This window comes from Ctenopharyngodon idella, chromosome 19 (genome assembly GCF_019924925.1).
Source record: "Ctenopharyngodon idella isolate HZGC_01 chromosome 19, HZGC01, whole genome shotgun sequence".
In the NCBI taxonomy this organism is placed as follows: Eukaryota; Metazoa; Chordata; class Actinopteri; order Cypriniformes; family Xenocyprididae; genus Ctenopharyngodon; species Ctenopharyngodon idella.
Genome location: NC_067238.1, coordinates 19,395,067 through 19,415,883, shown reverse-complemented (window position 1 = coordinate 19,415,883; position 20,817 = coordinate 19,395,067). Strand labels below are relative to the sequence as shown.

Here is a 20,817-nt window from a genome sequence, read left to right as displayed (position 1 = left end):
TCGAGTGCTCCTGGAGTTTGTGTGTTCGTGGGTTGCGGGGGAAAGTGCTGGAGATCAGGAGTGTCGTCACGGCAACGCCTCGGACCAATGACACGAGCACATGCACCTGACCTTGTGAGGATTCCGTTATCGGATCCTTTTCCTTTTACTCTAAACTGTATTTGAGCCTTCATGGAATCCTCAAGGGAAAAGTGCTGCATGAATATTTATTAGGGTGGGAATCACCAGAGGCTCCACGATACGATATTATATGATCACGATTCTACAGCCACGATACGATATTATATTATTGCGATTCTACAGCCACGATACGATATTATATTATTGCGATTCTACAGCCACAATACGATATTATATTATTGCGATTCTACAGCCACAATACGATATTATATGATCACGATTCTACAGCCACGATACGATATTATATGATCACGATTCTACAGCCACAATACGATATTATATTATTGCGATTCTACAGCCACGATACGATATTATATGATCACGATTCTACAGCCACGATACGATATTATATGATCACGATTCTACAGCCACGATACGATATTATATTATTGCGATTCTACAGCCACGATACGATATTATATGATCACGATTCTACAGCCACGATACGATATTATATTATTGCGATTCTACAGCCACGATACGATATTATATGATCACGATTCTACAGCCACGATACGATATTATATTATTGCGATTCTACAGCCACAATACGATATTATATGATCACGATTCTACAGCCACGATACGATATTATATGATCACGATTCTACAGCCACGATACGATATTATATTATTGCGATTCTACAGCCACGATACGATATTATATGATCACGATTCTACAGCCACGATACGATATTATATGATCACGATTCTACAGCCACGATACGATATTATATTATTGCGATTCTACAGCCACGATACGATATTATATTATTGCGATTCTACAGCCACAATACGATATTATATTATTGCGATTCTACAGCCACGATACGATATTATATTATTGCGATTCTACAGCCACGATACGATATTATATGATCACGATTCTACAGCCACGATACGATATTATATGATCACGATTCTACAGCCACGATACGATATTATATTATTGCGATTCTACAGCCACAATACGATATTATATTATTGCGATTCTACAGCCACGATACGATATTATATGATCACGATTCTACAGCCACGATACGATATTATATGATCACGATTCTACAGCCACGATACGATATTATATTATTGCGATTCTACAGCCACGATACGATATTATATTATTGCGATTCTACAGCCACGATACGATATTATATGATCACGATTCTACAGCCACGATACGATATTATATGATCACGATTCTACAGCCACAATACGATATTATATTATTGCGATTCTACAGCCACAATATAATATTATATGATCACGATTCTACAGCCATGATACGATATTATATGATCACGATTCTACAGCCACGATACGATATTATATGATCACGATTCTACAGCCACGATACAATATTATATGATCACGATTCTACAGCCACGATACGATATTATATTATTGCGATTCTACAGCCACGATACGATATTATATGATCACGATTCTACAGCCACGATACGATATTATATGATCACGATTCTACAGCGACGATACGATATTATATGATCACGATTCTACAGCCATGATACGATATTATATTATTGCGATTCTACAGCCACGATACGATATTATATGATCACGATTCTACAGCCACGATACGATATTATATTATTGCGATTCTACAGCCACAATATAATATTATATGATCACGATTCTACAGCCACGATACGATATTATATGATCACGATTCTACAGCCACGATACAATATTATATGATCACGATTCTACAGCCACGATACGATATTATATTATTGCGATTCTACAGCCACGATACGATATTATATGATCACGATTCTACAGCCACGATACGATATTATATGATCACGATTCTACAGCGACGATACGATATTATATGATCACGATTCTACAGCCACGATACGATATTATATTATTGCGATTCTACAGCCACGATACGATATTATATGATCACGATTCTACAGCCACGATACGATATTATATTATTGCGATTCTACAGCCACGATACGATATTATATTATTGCGATTCTACAGCCACGATACGATATTATATTATTGCGATTCTACAGCCACAATACGATATTATATGATCACGATTCTACAGCCACGATACGATATTATATGATCACGATTCTACAGCCACAATACGATATTATATTATTGCGATTCTACAGCCACGATACGATATTATATGATCACGATTCTACAGCCACGATACGATATTATATGATCACGATTCTACAGCCACGATACGATATTATATGATCACGATTCTACAGCCACGATACGATATTATATGATCACGATTCTACAGCCACGATACGATATTATATGATCACGATTCTACAGCCACGATACGATATTATATGATCACGATTCTACAGCCACGATACGATATTATATTATTGCGATTCTACAGCCACGATACGATATTATATTATTGCGATTCTACAGCCACGATACGATATTATATGATCACGATTCTACAGCCATGATACGATATTATATGATCACGATTCTACAGCCACGATACGATATTATATTATTGCGATTCTACAGCCACGATACGATATTATATTATTGCGATTCTACAGCCACGATACGATATTATATGATCACGATTCTACAGCCACGATACGATATTATATGATCACGGTTCTACAGCCACGATACGATATTATATGATCACGATTCTACAGCCATGATACGATATTATATTATTGCGATTCTAAAGCCACAATCCGATATTATATTATCGCGATTCTACAGCCACGAATACGATATTATATTATTGCGATTCTACAGCCACGATACGATATTATATGATCACGATTCTACAGCCACGATACGATATTATATTATTGCGATTCTACAGCCACGATACGATATTATATGATCACGATTCTACAGCCACGATACGATATTATATGATCACGGTTCTACAGCCACGATACGATATTATATGATCACGATTCTACAGCCACGATACGATATTATATTATTGCGATTCTAAAGCCACAATCCGATATTATATTATCGCGATTCTACAGCCACGAATACGATATTATATTACTGTAATTCTAAAACCACGATACGATATTATGGCGATTCTAAATCCACGATACGATGTTATCACAATTTTAAAGCCACAATACGATATTATTGCGATTTTTATACATTTTGCGATATGCTGAGTATTGCAATAAAATATATTACCTTTTTCAACTAGAAATGTCTCCAAAGGAAAACTTTGTCCATTTATGTTTTTATCTAACAAGATAAAGTTTTCAGTCTGTTCATTTCATATCTTCATATCCATCTCTTTTCTACTTCCTTCAGTATTTTCCTCCCTTGTATTTTAGACATATATTTAATAGAATATACAGTTGTCAAATAAAAATGTTTGCACTTTGGCTTTCTGGCAAGGTTATGAACAAACGTTCTTCCAGTAACGTTAATAGAACGTTCATTCAAAGTTATCTGGTCTTTAATAAAAAACATCATTCATTGATTTTTTTCTGTAACGTTTTAGTTTATCTAACGTTTTTTAAATGTTAATACTTGTTTCAGAAAACATTCAAAAGGAACATTCGCATAATGATGAACTGGAATGTTCCCTTATTATTATAACCAAGAAGAAACGTTCAGAAATAGCATTTTCAGAACGTTTCAGACCATATTTTTGTAAGCTGGGAAAATCGGTTGGAAGTTCCATTTCATGCTGACTTTAATATCAGTTTGAGTGTGTGCTAAAAGTGATCTGAACCGATGGTTTGAGTCACACACACACACACATACGCAGCAGCGCTGCAGATGTCACGGAGAGCGTCGCGTGGGCAGCAGCTGCAGTGACTCACGGCGCAGAAACGGCATCTCTGGCTCACGCCGCCCTCTGCTGGAGATCCTCTACGATCACACACTAAAATAAGAGCATGGAAATGAGTGCATGTGTGTTTGTGTTCGCAGAGTTTTCTAAGTCGCCGCCTGAAAGGATCGATTAAACGAGCAAAGAGTCAACCCAAACTCGACCGTACAGGAAGCTTCCGCCACATGATCCTCCCACGATTCCGCAGTGCTGACCAGGAGAGGTATATATGCTCACACACACACTGCAGCAGATGCAGTGACTCACGCTCCCATTGTGCTTCAGTGAGTCACACACGTACAGCACATATAGAACAATCCGTCTGTCTGTCTGTCTGCAGGACGCGCCTCATGCAGAGTTTCAAGGAGTCTCACTCGCACGAGTCCCTGCTGTCTCCGAGCAGCGCGGCCGAGGCCCTGGACCTCACGCTGGACGAGGACGCCATCATCAAACCCGTCCACTCCAGCATCCTCGGGCAGGAGTACTGCTTCGAGGTCTGTGTCAGTCTCCGTTCACTGCTGCTTTCTGAGTAGAACAATGAATTTGCACCTGGGATCCTCAAATCCTGGCCAAACACGTCAGTGAACGTCGCCATCCAGACTTCTAGATCAGTGCTTTTCAGCTTCTTTTAGATCCACTGACCCCAAATATGATCATCCTGCTGTGTGGCAGATTTATATGTTTAATTTAAAATTTTATAAAATATTTAGTTTCTATTATGACACATCACTGCATTATTTATCTATTTTAATTTGTTTTTTTTCCAAATATATTCATTTAATAATTATCTAAATCATTTTTAAATTTAATTAAATATATATTATTTTTATTTTAATACAATTGTTTTCAATTTTTTACAATTTAGTTTTAATAATTTAATGTTTATTTAAATCATGTTTTATTTATTTTAATTAAATATTTGTGTTTACTTATTATTTATTACATCAAATTTTATGAATTTAAATACATTTATTCATTTTTAAATCAAATTTATTTATATTAATCATGTTTTATTTATTTTAATCAATTTTTTGTTTATTTAAATCAAATTTATTAATTTATTGTTTAAATCAATTTCTATTCATTTACTTTAAACACATTTATTTAAATCATGTTCTATTTATTTATTTAGTTTCTATTACGTTACATCATTGCATTCTTTTACTGTTCTTTTATTTATTTATTTTAATCAAATTTATTTAAATCATGTTATAATATTTATTTAAATAAAAAATGTATTTGTATTCATGTATTTATGTTAATTAAATATATAAAATCATAATAATAATTATTCATAAAATTATAATTATGTAAATATGATAACATTATTTTATAGTTTTACTTTATAGCTGTTTTTATTTTATAGTCAAATTGAGTTGGTCAAAAACAGTGTGACTATGAAAACGCAAGAGGAAAAGTTTTTTTTTAACAAATATTTCAGAAAAGACTGTGTGTAATTCAATCATAGAATCATAGAAATATTATACAAGATGCAAAGCAAATGCTCTGAATATGATTAAGAGTGTTTGCAGCAAACGACAGTCAGACTCACTCTTTGAATCAGGTTTGTTTATTTAGTAATCGTCACTTCCTGTAGCCTCACTAGTGCTGAATCTGTGCCCTTCAGGTGACGACGGCGTCCGGCACCAAGTGTTTCGCGTGCCGCTCCGCTGCCGAGAGGGACAAATGGATCGAGAATCTGCAGCGAGCCATCAAACCCAACAAGGTACGGCAGCTTCAGAGCATGTTTTCATTCTGGAGATCGTCTGATGACGGACAGACGCTTCTCCCCGCCCATGAGTGCAAGATGATGTCATCAGTGCTTCTGCTGCATTCACTGAGAAGATAATCTGATGAATTATTATGGCTCTCGTGCGTTTAGATGAGCTCATCCAAGTTTTTCATCTTTTAGTGTTAGTAGTTTTATCTGCTCATTGTGTGTGTTTGACTGTGTTTTCTGCAGGATAACAGCCGCCGTGTTGATAATGTGCTCAAGCTGTGGATCATCGAGGCCCGCGACCTCCCGGCGAAGAAGCGCTACTACTGCGAGCTGTGTCTGGACGACATGCTGTACGCGCGAACCACCAGCAAACCGCGGACGGACACGGTGTTCTGGGGCGAACACTTCGAGTTCAACAACCTCCCGGCCATCCGCAGCCTGAGACTGCACCTGTACAAGGAGACGGACAAGAAGAGACGGAAGGTCTGTGCTGTGCTGCTACACAAGCTCGCTCACTACAGGAGAGAGAGGGTGAATTATAAGTGCACTTGATCACTGACCCGCACTGATATCAGAGATTCAGATCGATCACGCCTTAATAACTCACTTTACCTCTGAGTAAAACTTTACCTTTCTAGAACAGCTGAAGCTTTATAGAGCCCTACGAAATCTGTTTTATCTTTCCGTTTTAATTCCTTAATTAACTTTTAATACTTAAAAAGCATGTCTAATCAATTTAATTCATAAAATGTAATAATTATTTTCAATAATTGGGCCCTATAAATTTGAACTTAATTTTTCCAGATTCTGTGTTTTATGATTTAATACCAATTTAATACCAAAATCTATGGTGTTCAGATAAATGCATAAAACGTAATGTTTTCAAATTGAATCAAATAAACACTGTAACGTATATTTGTTATAATTTCATATCATAACCAGCGCGTGTGTTTGTGTGTGCAGGAGAAGAGCACGTATCTGGGTCTGGTCAGCATCCCTATCCCCAGCATCACGGGCCGTCAGTTCGTGGAGCAGTGGTATCCCGTCATCCAGCCCAGCGTTCTGGCCAAAGGCGGCGGCGGCAGCAGCGGGAAGATCATCAACGCCTCGCTGCGCCTCAAGTCTCGCTACCAGACCATGAACATCCTGCCCATGGAGCTGTACAAGGAGTTCGCCGAGTACGTGACCAACAACTACAGGACGCTGTGTGGAGTTCTGGAGCCGCTGCTGAGCGCCAAGAGCAAAGAGGAGGTGGCGTGTGCGCTGGTGCACATCCTGCAGAGCACCGGCAAGGCCAAGGTCAGAGGTCACACTCACTGCTTCCCGTTCACTCACCTCCAGGTCTGGATACGTACGGAAAGAATTATGGAGAAATACTTTTGTGCCACTGTTCTGTTTATAATATAGCAGAATATAAAATATTAAATTGATTTAAAAAAAAATATATATATACACACATTCAGTTTTAAAATATAAAATTGAGCATTTATTAAAAGTAAATATATATAAAAAAACTAAAAATATTAATTTTTCTAAAATATAAAATAAAAACTTACATTAAAAAGTATATTTAAAAAAAAAGTTTTCTCGAATATAAAATTGATCAATTTTAGCAGAATTACATAATAAAAATTAAAAAATGTATATACAGTATATTAAAAAATATTCTGTTTTCTAAACTATAAACTTGATAATATATATATATATATATATATGTGTAAATATATTTAAAAATATTATTTTTCCAAAAAAAATAAATTAGAATTTATAAAAAACAATTATATTAAAAATATATAAAGGAAATTCTGTTTTATAAAATATTAAATTGATCATTTCTGAAGAGAAATATACAAAAATATATTTAAATATATTCTGTTTTATAAAATATTAAATTGAACTTTTTAAAATAAATATATACATGTTTTCCAAAATATAAAATCAATAATTTCTAAAAAATAAATATGTAAAAAATATATTTAAAAAATATATATTTTTCTATTAAATATAATTTAGTATTTCTAAAATTAATTATATTAAAAATATATAAAGAAAATTATATTTTCTAAAATATAACATTGATCATTTCTAAAAAATAAATATATAAATATATAAAATATTTTTAAAAAATATTCTGTTTTCTAAAATATTAAATTGAGCATTTCTAAAAATAAATATATATAAAAAATATATATAAAGAAAATCAAATATAAAATTGAGAATTTCCTAGAAATAAACAGTAACAGAGAGTGTGAGTTCATCACTTGTGCTGTACTGTGGAGTAATGCATGTAAACGGGAGTGAAGAGGTTTGCTCGTGTCGTCATTGATACTAAAGTACCACCCTGTGAAGTGGTCAGGTGACTGACGTCAGTGTGTGTTTCAGGACTTCCTGTCTGACATGGCCATGTGCGAGGTGGATCGCTTCATCGACCGCGAGCACCTGATCTTCAGAGAAAACACGCTGGCCACCAAAGCCATCGAGGAGTTCCTGAAGCTCATAGCGCATCGCTATCTGAAGGACACCATCGGTGAGTGCTGACGCAGTGTGTGTGTGTGTGTGTGTGAGGATGATGATGATGACGAAGGTCTTCTGCTCTTCAGGAGAGTTCATCCGTGCGCTGTACGAGTCGGAGGAGAACTGTGAGGTGGATCCGATGCGAACGCCTCCGTCTGTGCTGTCCGACCATCAGGCCAACCTGCGCATGTGCTGCGAGCTGGCGCTCTGCAAGATCATCAACTCCCATTGGTCAGTTCCAGTCTGCCACACGTCAGCTGATCCGTCCAGAGCAGAGATTCACAAACCAAACACTCCTTTAACTTAATATATAGATGATTTAACAACACGGTCACGGTTTTAATGATTTAATTAATTATTAGTAAGTGTTTTATTTTGATTGATTTTATTTTGAAATTATTTATTTCATTTTTATATTTTTATGATTTAATTTTTATTTTGACGGCTTTTGTTTTAAAATTATTTGATGTAATGAATTATTAGTAAGTTTTTTATTGTATTATTTTAAAATTATTTATTTTAATTTTACATGATTTAATTAGTAAAAATTTTATTTTGATTGTTTTTGCTTTGAAATTAATTATTTGAATTTTTCGTGGTAATGATTTAATTATTAGTAAGTTTTATTTTGGCTGCTTTTATTTTAATTTTACATTGTAATAATTTAATTAATTATTAGTAAGTGTTTTATTTTGTTTTTATTTAAAAAATATTGTTTCAATAATTATTAGTGTTTTATTTTAATTGTTTTTATATTAAAATTATTTATTTTAAATTTTACATGAATTTTACATACATTTTTATTTATTTATTTTACATTATGATTGAATTAATTGTTAGTAAATATCTTATTTTGATTGTTTTTATTTTAAAAATGTATATTTATTTTATAAATATTACAAAATGTATCAATATTAGCGTTTCATCCAATCCTCTGCAGTTCCCTCATGAATCCCAGTTTGGGAAACCCTGGTTTAGTATTTCCAAATCGGTTAAATGATCAAATGTTTTCTGTCCTACATTAATTTATTACGATAACTGCTCCAGTGATCAGACGACACTCGTCTCAGTCGCTCCTCTCATCTTCAGGAGGATGTTTGAATCTCTTTGGTTTGATCCACTCTTGTTATCAAATAAAGCCTCATTCATCAAACACGAGCAGAATGAATCTCCCAGTCCGCTCTGATGGTGAATCTCTCTCTCTCTCTCTCTCTCTCTCTCTGCAGCGTGTTTCCTCGAGAGCTGAAGGAGGTGTTCGCGTCGTGGCGGGTGCGCTGCGCTGAACGCGGTCGAGAGGACATCGCCGACCGCCTCATCAGCTCCTCTCTCTTCCTGCGCTTCCTGTGTCCGGCGATCATGTCCCCGTCCCTGTTCAATCTGACGCAGGAGTATCCGTCCGAACGCACCTCGCGAACCCTCACGCTCATCGCCAAGGTGGTGCAGAGCCTGGCCAGCTTTTCAAAGTCAGTCACTAGAGTCCAGCGTCATTCAGCGCGTCCATCACCAGCTCTGATCCGTCAGTCATCCATCACATGACACGCACGGACACGCCCACTCTCGCTTTCATTCCCATTTAGGCGTCGGCACCAGTGTTATTTTACTATAGTTAATTTACTGTTATAGTTTTTATTATAGTTCTAGTTTACATTTTGAATTAGTTTTTTATTTGAATTTTTTTCATTTTCATTTTAGTTTTTGTTAAAGTTTTAGTAATTTTTGCCATTTTTATTAGTTTTTTTTTATATGTCTATTTAGTATTTATTCCCACGACTTATTAATTTTTTCCCTCGTTTTAGTAAAATGTTGCCACGTTGAACTAATCCGTTCCCTCATTTTGATTTAACTAAAACAAGGGAAAGAATTATTGCAACGTGGCCACGATTTACTAAAACGAGGGAATGAATTATTATATCGTGTGCACAATTTACTTAAAACAAGGGAATAAATTATATTGTGCGAACAATTTACTTAAAATGAGGGAATGAATTATATTGTGTGCATGATTTACTTAAAACGAGGGAACAAATTATTATATCATGCGATCAATTTATTTAAAACGAGGGAACGAATTATATCGCGCGAACAATTTACTTAAAACGAGGAAAGAATTATATCATGCGAACAATTTACTTAAAACGAGGGAACTAATTATTATATCATGCGATCAATTTACTTAAAACAAGGGAACGAATTATATCGTGCGAACAATTTACTTAAAACGAGGGAAGGAATTATATCGTGCGAACAATTTACTTAAAACGAGGGAACGAATTATATCGTGCGAACAATTTACTTAAAACGAGGGAAGGAATTATATCGTGCGAACAATTTACTTAAAACGAGGGAACGAATTATATTGTGCGAAAAATTTACTTAAAACGAGGGAACAAATTATTATATCATGCGATCAATTTACTTAAAACAAGGGAATGAATTATATTGTGCGAACAATTTACTTAAAATGAGGGAACGAATTATATTTTGCGAACAATTTACTTAAAACGAGGGAACAAATTATTATATTGTGCGAACAATTTACTTAAAACGAGGGAACGAATTATATTGTGCAAACAATTTACTTAAAATGAGGGAACGAATTATATTGTGCGAAAAATTTACTTAAAACGAGGGAACAAATTATTATATCATGCGATCAATTTACTTAAAACAAGGGAATGAATTATATTGTGCGAACAATTTACTTAAAATGAGGGAACGAATTATATTGTGCGAACAATTTACTTAAAACGAGGGAACAAATTATTATATTGTGCGAACAATTTACTTAAAACGAGGGAACGAATTATATTGTGCGAACAATTTACTTAAAATGAGGGAACGAATTATATCGTGCGATCAATTTACTTAAAACGAGGGAATGAATTATATCGTGCGAACAATTTACTTAAAACGAGGGAAGGAATTATATTGTGCGAACAATTTACTTAAAACGAGGGAAGGAATTATATCGTGCGAACAATTTGCTTATAATGAGGGAACGAATTATATCATGCAAACAATTTTCTTAAAACGAGGGAACGAATTATTAAATCATGTGAACAATTTCCTTAAGATAAAGGATTAAATTATATTGTTTGCATAAAATGAGGGAACGAATTATATTGTGTGCACGATTTACTTAAAACAAGGGAACGAATCAGTAAAACGTGCTGCTGATGTATTAGTAAGTCGTGGGAACGAATTTTTTATTCATGGCCACGATATACATGTTTTCCCCCCGCATGTCATGTGCGGAGCTCTGTCATTTTATTTCAAGCAGTGTAAATGTGTTTTTATGGTTTCAGTTTTAGCCAGCTCGGATAACCCTGGTGGCTCCTGCCGTCCGTCTCAGTGTGTCTCATGATATCTCAGGGTTTATATCTGTCTCATGTCGTCTCACAGCGTCTCACGGCGGTCTGTGTTTACAGTTGATCTTCAGTCTGTTGGCTCGTCACTTATCATCTGTCTCTCTTTCTTTCTGTCGCCCATCACCGCTCTGCCCTGTCTCTCTCTCTCTCTCTGTCCGTCTGTCTGTCTCTCCCACACTGCTGTCTGTGTGTTCTCTGCAGGTTCAGTGGGAAGGAGGACTATCTGGGCTTCATGAACGAGTTCCTGGAGATGGAGTGGGGCTCCATGCAGCAGTTCCTGTACGAGATCTCCAATCTGGAGTGTGTGAGTAACGCCGGAGCGTTCGAGGGCTATATCGACCTGGGCCGAGAGCTGTCCATCCTGCACAGTCTGCTGTGGGAGGTCATGGCGCAGCTGAGTAAGGTACGGATGCCCATCTTCATGTGTGTGTGTGTGTGATGTTGGCAAACAGCTGAAGTGTTGGTTGGCTGCATCTCTTTCCGTTTCTTCAGGACGCCATATTGAAGCTGGGCCCGTTGCCGCGGTTACTGAATGACATCAGCGTGGCGCTGCGGAACCCACAGCTGCACCGTCAGGCGAGTCACCAGCCGCCCGAACGACACCTGTCACGACCCGCCTTCAGCCGCCTCGCCACCAATGACTTCCAGAGCCTCATGATGAGAGACCTCAACAGGTTACCTGTCTGTCTTTCTGTCTGTCTGTGTATATAAAGGGAAATATTCACTGTACGTACGGCTGTGGATTCAACAGACTGATGGTCACGTGTGTATGTGTGTGTGTGTGTGTGTGTGTGTGTTCAGCTCTATAGACATCTCTCGTCTACCGTCTCCTACGGCCGGTCTGTCCGGCAGTGGCGTTCTCTCTCACCCTGGAATGGCTGCTTTCTCCGAGCGGGATCTTCGCGGCAACAAAGACGTGTTCTACGTGACCCGCCCTCCTCTCGCACGCTCAAGCCCCGCCTACTGCACTAGCAGCTCTGACATCACTGAACCAGACCCCAAGGTGCACAAACACACACACTCACACTGAATTTTTTTCCGTATACATGCAGTACACTCGTGTAATTAATATTTAAAGGGGTCTTGAACTGGATTTTTTCATAATATTTCCTGAGGTGCCTTTGTAATTTAATATGATTTTTAAATAAAAAAATTGTCATAATTTAGAAATAAATGGCCACACTCTGTTTGAAGGGGCGTGTCTGCTGTGAGACTTCAGTGTAAACGCCCACTGCTGTGATTGGCTGACATCTTTGCATATGAAATGAGTATTACATGTGGAACACTCTTGAATACTTTTACTACGTTTTTACTCTTACAGCTGTCAAGATTAACGAATCGTGAAAAGTGTTGATTATTGCATTATATTTAGATCTATTCCCGTCACATGGAAGGTTGCAGTGATGAGCATTGAGCAGATGACAGACAGTCTGTTGATCGAGTGAATGCAGTGATCTTGTCATTGCAACGCGATTTCTGCATGCTTTCATCATAACTAACAATGCAAACATGATGTAAATACAGTAAGAGATTCATTGTGTAGTGTAAGAGCGTCACTGATTCTAACGAGAGTTTTGACCAGGTAAACTCACGCAGTTTGATTGACAGCTCCAGCGATTGTAAAGGGAGCGTTCTTTGATCGCTTTCTGTATTTAACAATGTGTAGTTGATCGTTTACTCACTGGTTTGATTTACCGATGCATAAAAACAGCTTTAAATGATTTTGAGACAATGAAAATCTGACTGAACTCTGATCACAGATCAGGCATTAGACCGTGTTGCTGTCGGATCCATATCGTAAAAGTCTGTTCGCAAAACCTGCGCTGAAATTGTGACCAAATAATCCACCGTGAAATACACCGAATACAAACAAATAATGCTCTGCTGAGACTTTCACATAGTTGAAAAAAAATAACCACTTTCCTAGCATTAGGATCATTTGGAAGGTAATGTTATTGATCCTGTGTCGATCTTTTCTTGTTCTCATCTCACTATTCACTAACGCGCCAGTAATTATATAATTATATATAATATTTTAAAAGACTGTTTTTAGGACCAAAAGATTGGTTTTGCATTGTTTTCTTGATATTTAAGCATGCTAATAAATCCCTTTTGATTTAGGATTAAATCAGCATGAATTTTGCTTTAAAAAATGTAACTATATCATCACACAGCTCTATATTCATAAAGTACACCACATAAAGCAATATTTGTACTATATAGCAAATCTCAACTGCTTGTATCTTCGCAAAATGTAACTATATTTTCGTCCATCTCTAATCTGCTGAATGCAGCTATAAGGCAGAAAGATTTTAGGATATTATAAACATCATGATTATCTGTAAAGCTGCTTTGAAACTATTATTAGGGATGCACGATATATCAGCCACCATATCGGTATCGGCCGATATATGTTCATTTTTAAAGTTATCGTTATCGGCCCAATAAGAAAATGTGGCCGATATATTAAAGCTGATAAATAATGGATTATTTCCTTCAGCTGAGACACTTCAGATGTGCGCTGTTCACCATGATGGTTTTGAATTGCTTGAAATATGATTAAAATCTCTTCAAAAAGGAAAACACAGTTAAGTTCAACATGTGCAGAGCAAGTCTGTCATATAAGCTAAATAATATTATAATGAGAAGATTATAATTGTGTGTTTGGGACATGGATTTTAATGGGCAGACTTTTGTTTTTGTAATCAGGCTCTCAAAAATTATATAAAAATGTTGATTTAGATTTATCAGCCAATATATCGGTTATCGATTTTCAAATATAAAGAATTATCGGTATCAGACAAACTTTCATATCGGTGCATCCCTAATGAGTATCATGAAAAGCACTATATCCAAACAAGTTTGACTTGACAGAGCCTGATGCTTGAGTAAAAGCGGCCGTCTCGTTCTCAAACGGTCCGGTCTCGTGTGTGTCTCGTCAGGTTCTCAGTGTGAATAAGAGTGTTTCTATGATGGACCTGCAGGATTCACGCATCAACAGCGTGTCGAACCTGCACTCCGTCAACGACATGCTGAACTCCTCTCAGGGCTCTCTGGCCGGGCTGGCCGGGTTCGGTCCGATGGGCGGCGCCCCCCTCAGGGCCGGAGGCCGCGTGTCGGCAGGGTCGGGCGGCTCGAGCATGTCGGGCGGTTTGCGTCTGAGTCACTCGGGCGGTCTGACGACGGACTCGCTGTCCCAGCAGCAGCAGCAGCAGGCGGCCGCCATGCACGTGCCTCTGTCCTTCCAGAACCCTCTGTTCCACCTGGCCTCGGACGGGCCGCAGTACCACACGCCGCCGCACGCCCCCGCCGCCCCTCCGCCGCTCCTGCTGCCTCCCGAGCCGGAGAACGGGCACGTGGGCTTCGGCGTGCCGACGTTCGGACACAGCGGCTTCTCTCGCAGCGAGGACCTTTCGGCCCTGCGGACGCAGAACAGCCTGGTGCAGCCCAACATCGTCCACTCGCACAGCTACAGCGACGACTTCACGCGCCACAACCAGGCCGACTACGCCCGCAGACAGCTCTCGCTGCAGGTGCAGGTACTGCCACGCTCGCCCAATCACAGCTCACTTGTGCTAATATTGCTATGAATTATGTATATATAATTAAATGTGCAGCTCATATTTTCATATTTCAAATGAATTTTTAATATTAAAAAAATAATAATATTAATAATAAATTATGAATAAATTATTTTCTTTATGCAAAATATTTAAATTTGTATTTTGCATAAAGAAATTAAAGACTATTTTTAGGATCAAAAGATTTGGTTTTGCATTGTGATGTTATTTTCTTGATAATTAGATGCAGTAATAAACATACTTTTTTATTTTAATGTTTAAATCAGAATAAATTAACTTTGAAAACAGGCAGTACAACAGACACTTTTCTATAAATTCACCACAATGTAAATCATTTATCATTTTTACAGCATTACAGTACTGAAAATTTGGGGTTAAATGTGTTGAATTATTCGTAAAATAACAAAAATAACAAAAATAATCATTTACAGGATTTTCGTGGTTGTGCTGGAAAATCTATTGCATTTTAACAAAGTTACACTTAACTTAAAAATCATGAACATTAATAAAACTCTTGGAAATATATGAAACCTTTTGAAAAAGTAATAATGTTAACATTAATAATTAAAATATGTATAATACGTAGCATAATAAATATTTAGACTAATGAATATTTATTAAAAATATTATAAGAATTTATAATAAATATTAATGAACATTGTAAATATTATGTAAATTTTCAATTTATTATAATTATTTATCATAAATGAATAATATTAAAATATTTCTAGTTTTGTGCTGAACTCCAGAACACTTCAGTCATTTATTGGCTTATAAATGTCAATAAAATTACTTTTAACCTTATTAGTAATTAATTAATTAATTAATTGAACTTGTTTAAATTAAGTCTTGTAATTATCTAGTCTTGTATTATTGATACACTATTATAGTTTTTATTAATATTCTAATGTTTTAATGTTTTATATTTAAATTCTAATTAAAGTTTTAGTAAATTTGTGTTTTAGAATAAGTTTAAGTTTTTTATATATATATTTTATTTCAGATAATATTTATTTTATTTCTAGTAGCGAACATGTTTTCAGTTTTAGTTGATGTGAATCTCTCTGTGGCGTCAGGAGAATCTTCAGCAGCAGGTTCTGATGGGCATCGCCCCGCAGACGGCGACAGGCACCGGCACGCCCGCCTCTCTGGCCACTCCCCCTACCACCATTCATCCTGTCCGTCAGGCCTCCATGGCCCCGCCTCCCCCTCAGCGCATGAAGCCTCAGCCCTCCCACCAGCTGTCCGTCAGCTCGGCCGCCAACTCCACGCCCCCCAAGACCCGCCCACAGAGCGGGAACCTCCTCCAGTCGCCCGAGTCGAGTTTCGGAGGGAGGCAGATGCCGAGGCAGCAGCTGTCAGTCAAGGACAGCCCCGCCCCCGGTCTGCCACATCAGTCCAGCACGGCCTCTGAGAATCCCGCCCCTCAGGGCGGAGCTAACGAGAGCACAGAAAACACACCGAGCAACCAACCAGCAAAATCCACACAGCAAACCAACCAACAGCATCTGCTCAAACCAACCGGGAACAAACAGGTACGTTTGCGTTCAGAGTCTCTGTATGTAGAAGGTGTCAAGTTTACAAATGTTGTCACTCTTAAGTTTGTTTATTTAATGTAAAAAAATCTTAATGATTCCAAACTTTTGACCGCTAGTGTATATCCTCATATGGTCTCAGATTCATCTATGATGAGTGTCTTCTGTGGTCACATGTTCTCTCTCTGTGTGTTTAGGGCTCAAAGTCTCCGTCCACTCTCAATCCTCCCACAGCCGCGTCCGAGCGTACGGTGGCCTGGGTGTCCAACATGCCGCACCTGTCTGCGGACATCGAGAGTCTGCGCGTGGACCGCGAGGACTTCAAGCTGAAGGAACACTCCAAGAGCATGGACGAGTCCCGTCTGGACCGGGTCAGTACTGACGTCACGGCGCTTCAGGGTCACGTTCATCATGAGTGTCTGTGCGTACAGTTTTTCTCAATCGATTTTCACACGTTTCTCCAAACTCAGATCACTGTTCTCAAAACAGTTACCTCAGTGATCTGTACTTGTATTTGTACATCCACAGCTGAAAATGTTCTAAAATCATTAGACAGTACGCCTGTAGACTTGATGTTAGGATTTACTTTTAATAAATGCATTACTAGAAAAAAACCAGTGCTTTATTTGCAGTAAAGTTGAACTGTTTGGCTACCGGTAAGAGTGTGTTTAGATCTCTGTGTTAACTGTTTTGAGAGCAGTTACATTACTTTGGAGAAATGTGTCAAATCTATTGAGAAAAACTGTAAACAACAGGACAGGACAAGGCATTTTAGTGCTTGAGAAGTACTATTCCTGTTAAACTTGTTGTAGGTGAAACATCCAGCTCACTTTTCACTTCAAAATCAAGTGGTGAATATATATATATATAATTCAATTTGTGTCATGGTGCAACAAAAATCATAATGGCTTTATTTAAATTTAAATGTTTTAAATAAAACATTTAAAAATAAATAAATAAATAATTTTCTTTATATTTATGTATATATACTATATTTAGTATATATTTATACATCTATATACATATTATATTTTGCATTAAAAATACAGACATTTTTACAACCAAAATATTAGTTTTGGTTGTAACATATTAGTAGAAAATTAAACAATAATGTTATATTGCAAAAAAATGTTAACGGCTTTATTTAAATTATTTTTTTAATAATTAATACATTTATAATAAACAAATAATTTTCTTTATGCAAAATATTTAAGATTATATTTGGATAAAGAAAATGAAGATATTTCTAGAACCAATAGTTTGATTTTGCATTGTGACATTATTTTCTTAATAATTATGACAGACAAATAAATAAATAAAAAATAAACATAATTTTGTATTTTCATGCTTAAATCTGAATTAATTACCATTTAAAAAAGGCAGTATAACAAACACTGTTCTATAAATGTTTCACAATGTAAAAATTTTTTTTTTTCGGGCAATACAGTAATGAGAGTTAAATGATATAATTAAATGTGTTTAATAAAAATAATTGTTTTTTATGCAAAATATCATTTCAAATATGCACGTTTATGTGACCAAAAGATGCGTTTTGCATTGTGACGTATTTAACACTTCTTTAATATTATTTGAACATTTTATTTTGCATTAAGATAAAGATTTAGCAATAAAAACAGTAATAAAAAGTCTTAAAAATCATTTGCAAAATATTGTGCATGAAGCAACTGAAGAGTGGTTCTGCATAATGACCTGGTGCAGGTGCGCGAGTACGAGGAGGAGATCCACTCCCTGAAGGAGCGTCTGATGATGTCGCACCGGAAGCTGGAGGAGTACGAGCGGCGGCTGCAGTCGCAGGAGCAGCAGACCAGCAAGATCCTGCTGCAGTACCAGAGCCGGCTGGACGACAGCGAGAGACGCCTGCGGCAGCAGCAGATGGAGAAAGACTCGCAGATCAAGGGCATCATCAACAGGTCAGACGCGTGACGCGCGCTGCGACTTTTCCCTGCGGTTACCAGAGCATCCTGGGAATGTGTGTGTGTGTGTTGCAGGTTGATGGCGGTTGAGGATGAGCTGAGAGGAAGTGGAATGCCTGACCTCAAAACCAGATTATTCACAGAACAGGTTTGTCACACGCACACTAGGAAACCGTCTGTAACCTTCATGTCTCTCCACGAGAATGATGGCTTTGAGCTCGTTTGTGACATCATCACATGTCGTGTGTGTGTGTGTGAGAGAGATACTGATGGGATGTAGTGCTCGGGGCTGTGCGGAATGAACCATGTGACCAACACCAAACTGATTTTGTAAAGCAGTGTATTCGACGCGACTGATCATAAAGGCTGTGATTCTGTGCCAGACACACACTTCCTGTAACCGATCTGTGTGTATCAGGTGTTTTACAGTCTGAATCTGTTCTCTAATATCAGTTTGACTCTTCTGAATCTTTAGTTTTGAACTCAAGTGATTCATAAGCTTACAGAATCATCATTCATTTGATATGAATCATCTTATCTTTTGATTTGAGTCCATAAAGATCCAAATTAAAAGAGAAAATAATCAATAATCAAAGAGAAATAATCAAGAGAAAATAATCAAATGTGATTTTTTATTTGTTAAAGATTTCACTCATTGGAATATCAATCAAATCAAAATTGATATTACCACGATTATTGAATATGTAAACCATTTTATCATAGAATTTCCTGCTCAAATTTCATGAAATATACTGTTCACACCAAGAACGACAACTGTAAATGAAAACTATAGTGATAACTATAAACATATAACTATAGTGAAAACTATAACAATTATAGTGATAACTGTAACTATAATAATAACTATAGTGATAACAATAACTATAGTGATAACTATTATAATAACTATAGTGATAACTATAAACATAAAACTATAGTGAAAACTATAACAATTATAGTGATAACTGTAACTATAATAATAACTATAGTGATAACAAAAACTAGTGATAATAACTTTAGTGATAACTATAGCCATAATAACTATAGTGATAACTATAACTATAATAATAACTATAGTGATAACTATAACAATAACAATAGTGATAATAACTATAATCATAACTATAGCGATGATAATACCTATACCGATAACTATAACAATAAGTATAGTGATAACTATAGTGATACTGTAAGAATAACTATAACAAAAACTAATAACTATACCCATAACTACAGTGATAACTATAACGATAAGGTGATAACTATAATGATACTATAATGATTACTTTAGTGATAACTATTACGTTAACTATACTGATAAAAATACCGGTAACTATAACGATAACTATACCGATAAATATAGTGATAACTATAATGATAACTTGATAACTAAAACGATAACTATACCGATAACTATACCGATAAATATATTAACTATACCGATAACTATACCGATAAATATAGTGATGACTATAAATAAATATAGTGATAACTATAATGATAACTTGATAACTCTAACAATAACTATACCGATAAATATAGTGATAACTATAATGATAACTATAATAACTTGATAATTATAACGATAACTATACCAATAAAATATACTAATAACTATAACGATAATTATACAAATAAATATTGTGATAACTATAACGATAACTATACCGATAAATGTAGTGATAACTATAATGATAACTTGATAAATATAATGATAACTATACTGATATAGTAACTATATCAATAACTATACCGATAAATATAGTGATGACTATAACGATAAATATACAGATAAATATAGTGATAACTATAATGATAACTTGATAAATATAATGATAACTATACCGATAAATATAGTAACTATAACGATGACTATACCGATAAATATAGTGATGACTATAACGATAACTATACCAATAAATATAGTGATAACTATAATGATAACTTGATAAATATAATGATAACTATACAGATAAATATAGTAACTATAACGATAACTATACCGATAAATATAGTGATGACTATAACGATAACTATACCGATAAATATAATGATAACTATACCGATAAATATAGTGATAACTATAACGATAATTATAATGATAACTTGATAACTATAACGAAAACTATACCGATAAATAT

At 35.9% G+C, this 20,817-nt stretch overlaps 1 protein-coding gene across 8 annotated transcripts in view; it reads left to right on the top strand.

Moving 5' to 3' along the window:
- Window positions 1-20,817, top strand: part of syngap1a (synaptic Ras GTPase activating protein 1a) — a 55,072-nt gene that overhangs the window by 31,404 nt on the left and 2,851 nt on the right. For 4 of the 8 annotated variants that reach the window (XM_051871896.1, XM_051871904.1, XM_051871902.1 and 1 more), the window contains 16 exons: window positions 4,126-4,247; window positions 4,365-4,518; window positions 5,652-5,750; window positions 5,988-6,275; window positions 6,708-7,043; window positions 8,127-8,271; window positions 8,345-8,489; window positions 9,485-9,721; window positions 11,828-12,029; window positions 12,119-12,300; window positions 12,428-12,629; window positions 14,569-15,165; window positions 16,284-16,742; window positions 16,940-17,113; window positions 18,462-18,673; window positions 18,752-18,824. In XM_051871896.1, the coding sequence (XP_051727856.1) occupies window positions 4,126-4,247; window positions 4,365-4,518; window positions 5,652-5,750; window positions 5,988-6,275; window positions 6,708-7,043; window positions 8,127-8,271; window positions 8,345-8,489; window positions 9,485-9,721; window positions 11,828-12,029; window positions 12,119-12,300; window positions 12,428-12,629; window positions 14,569-15,165; window positions 16,284-16,742; window positions 16,940-17,113; window positions 18,462-18,673; window positions 18,752-18,824 (3,627 nt within the window). The remainder of the gene's footprint in view (window positions 1-4,125; window positions 4,248-4,364; window positions 4,519-5,651; window positions 5,751-5,987; window positions 6,276-6,707; window positions 7,044-8,126; window positions 8,272-8,344; window positions 8,490-9,484; window positions 9,722-11,827; window positions 12,030-12,118; window positions 12,301-12,427; window positions 12,630-14,568; window positions 15,166-16,283; window positions 16,743-16,939; window positions 17,114-18,461; window positions 18,674-18,751; window positions 18,825-20,817) is intronic. The other 4 variants (XM_051871898.1, XM_051871901.1, XM_051871899.1 and 1 more) reach the window with 4 other exon arrangements.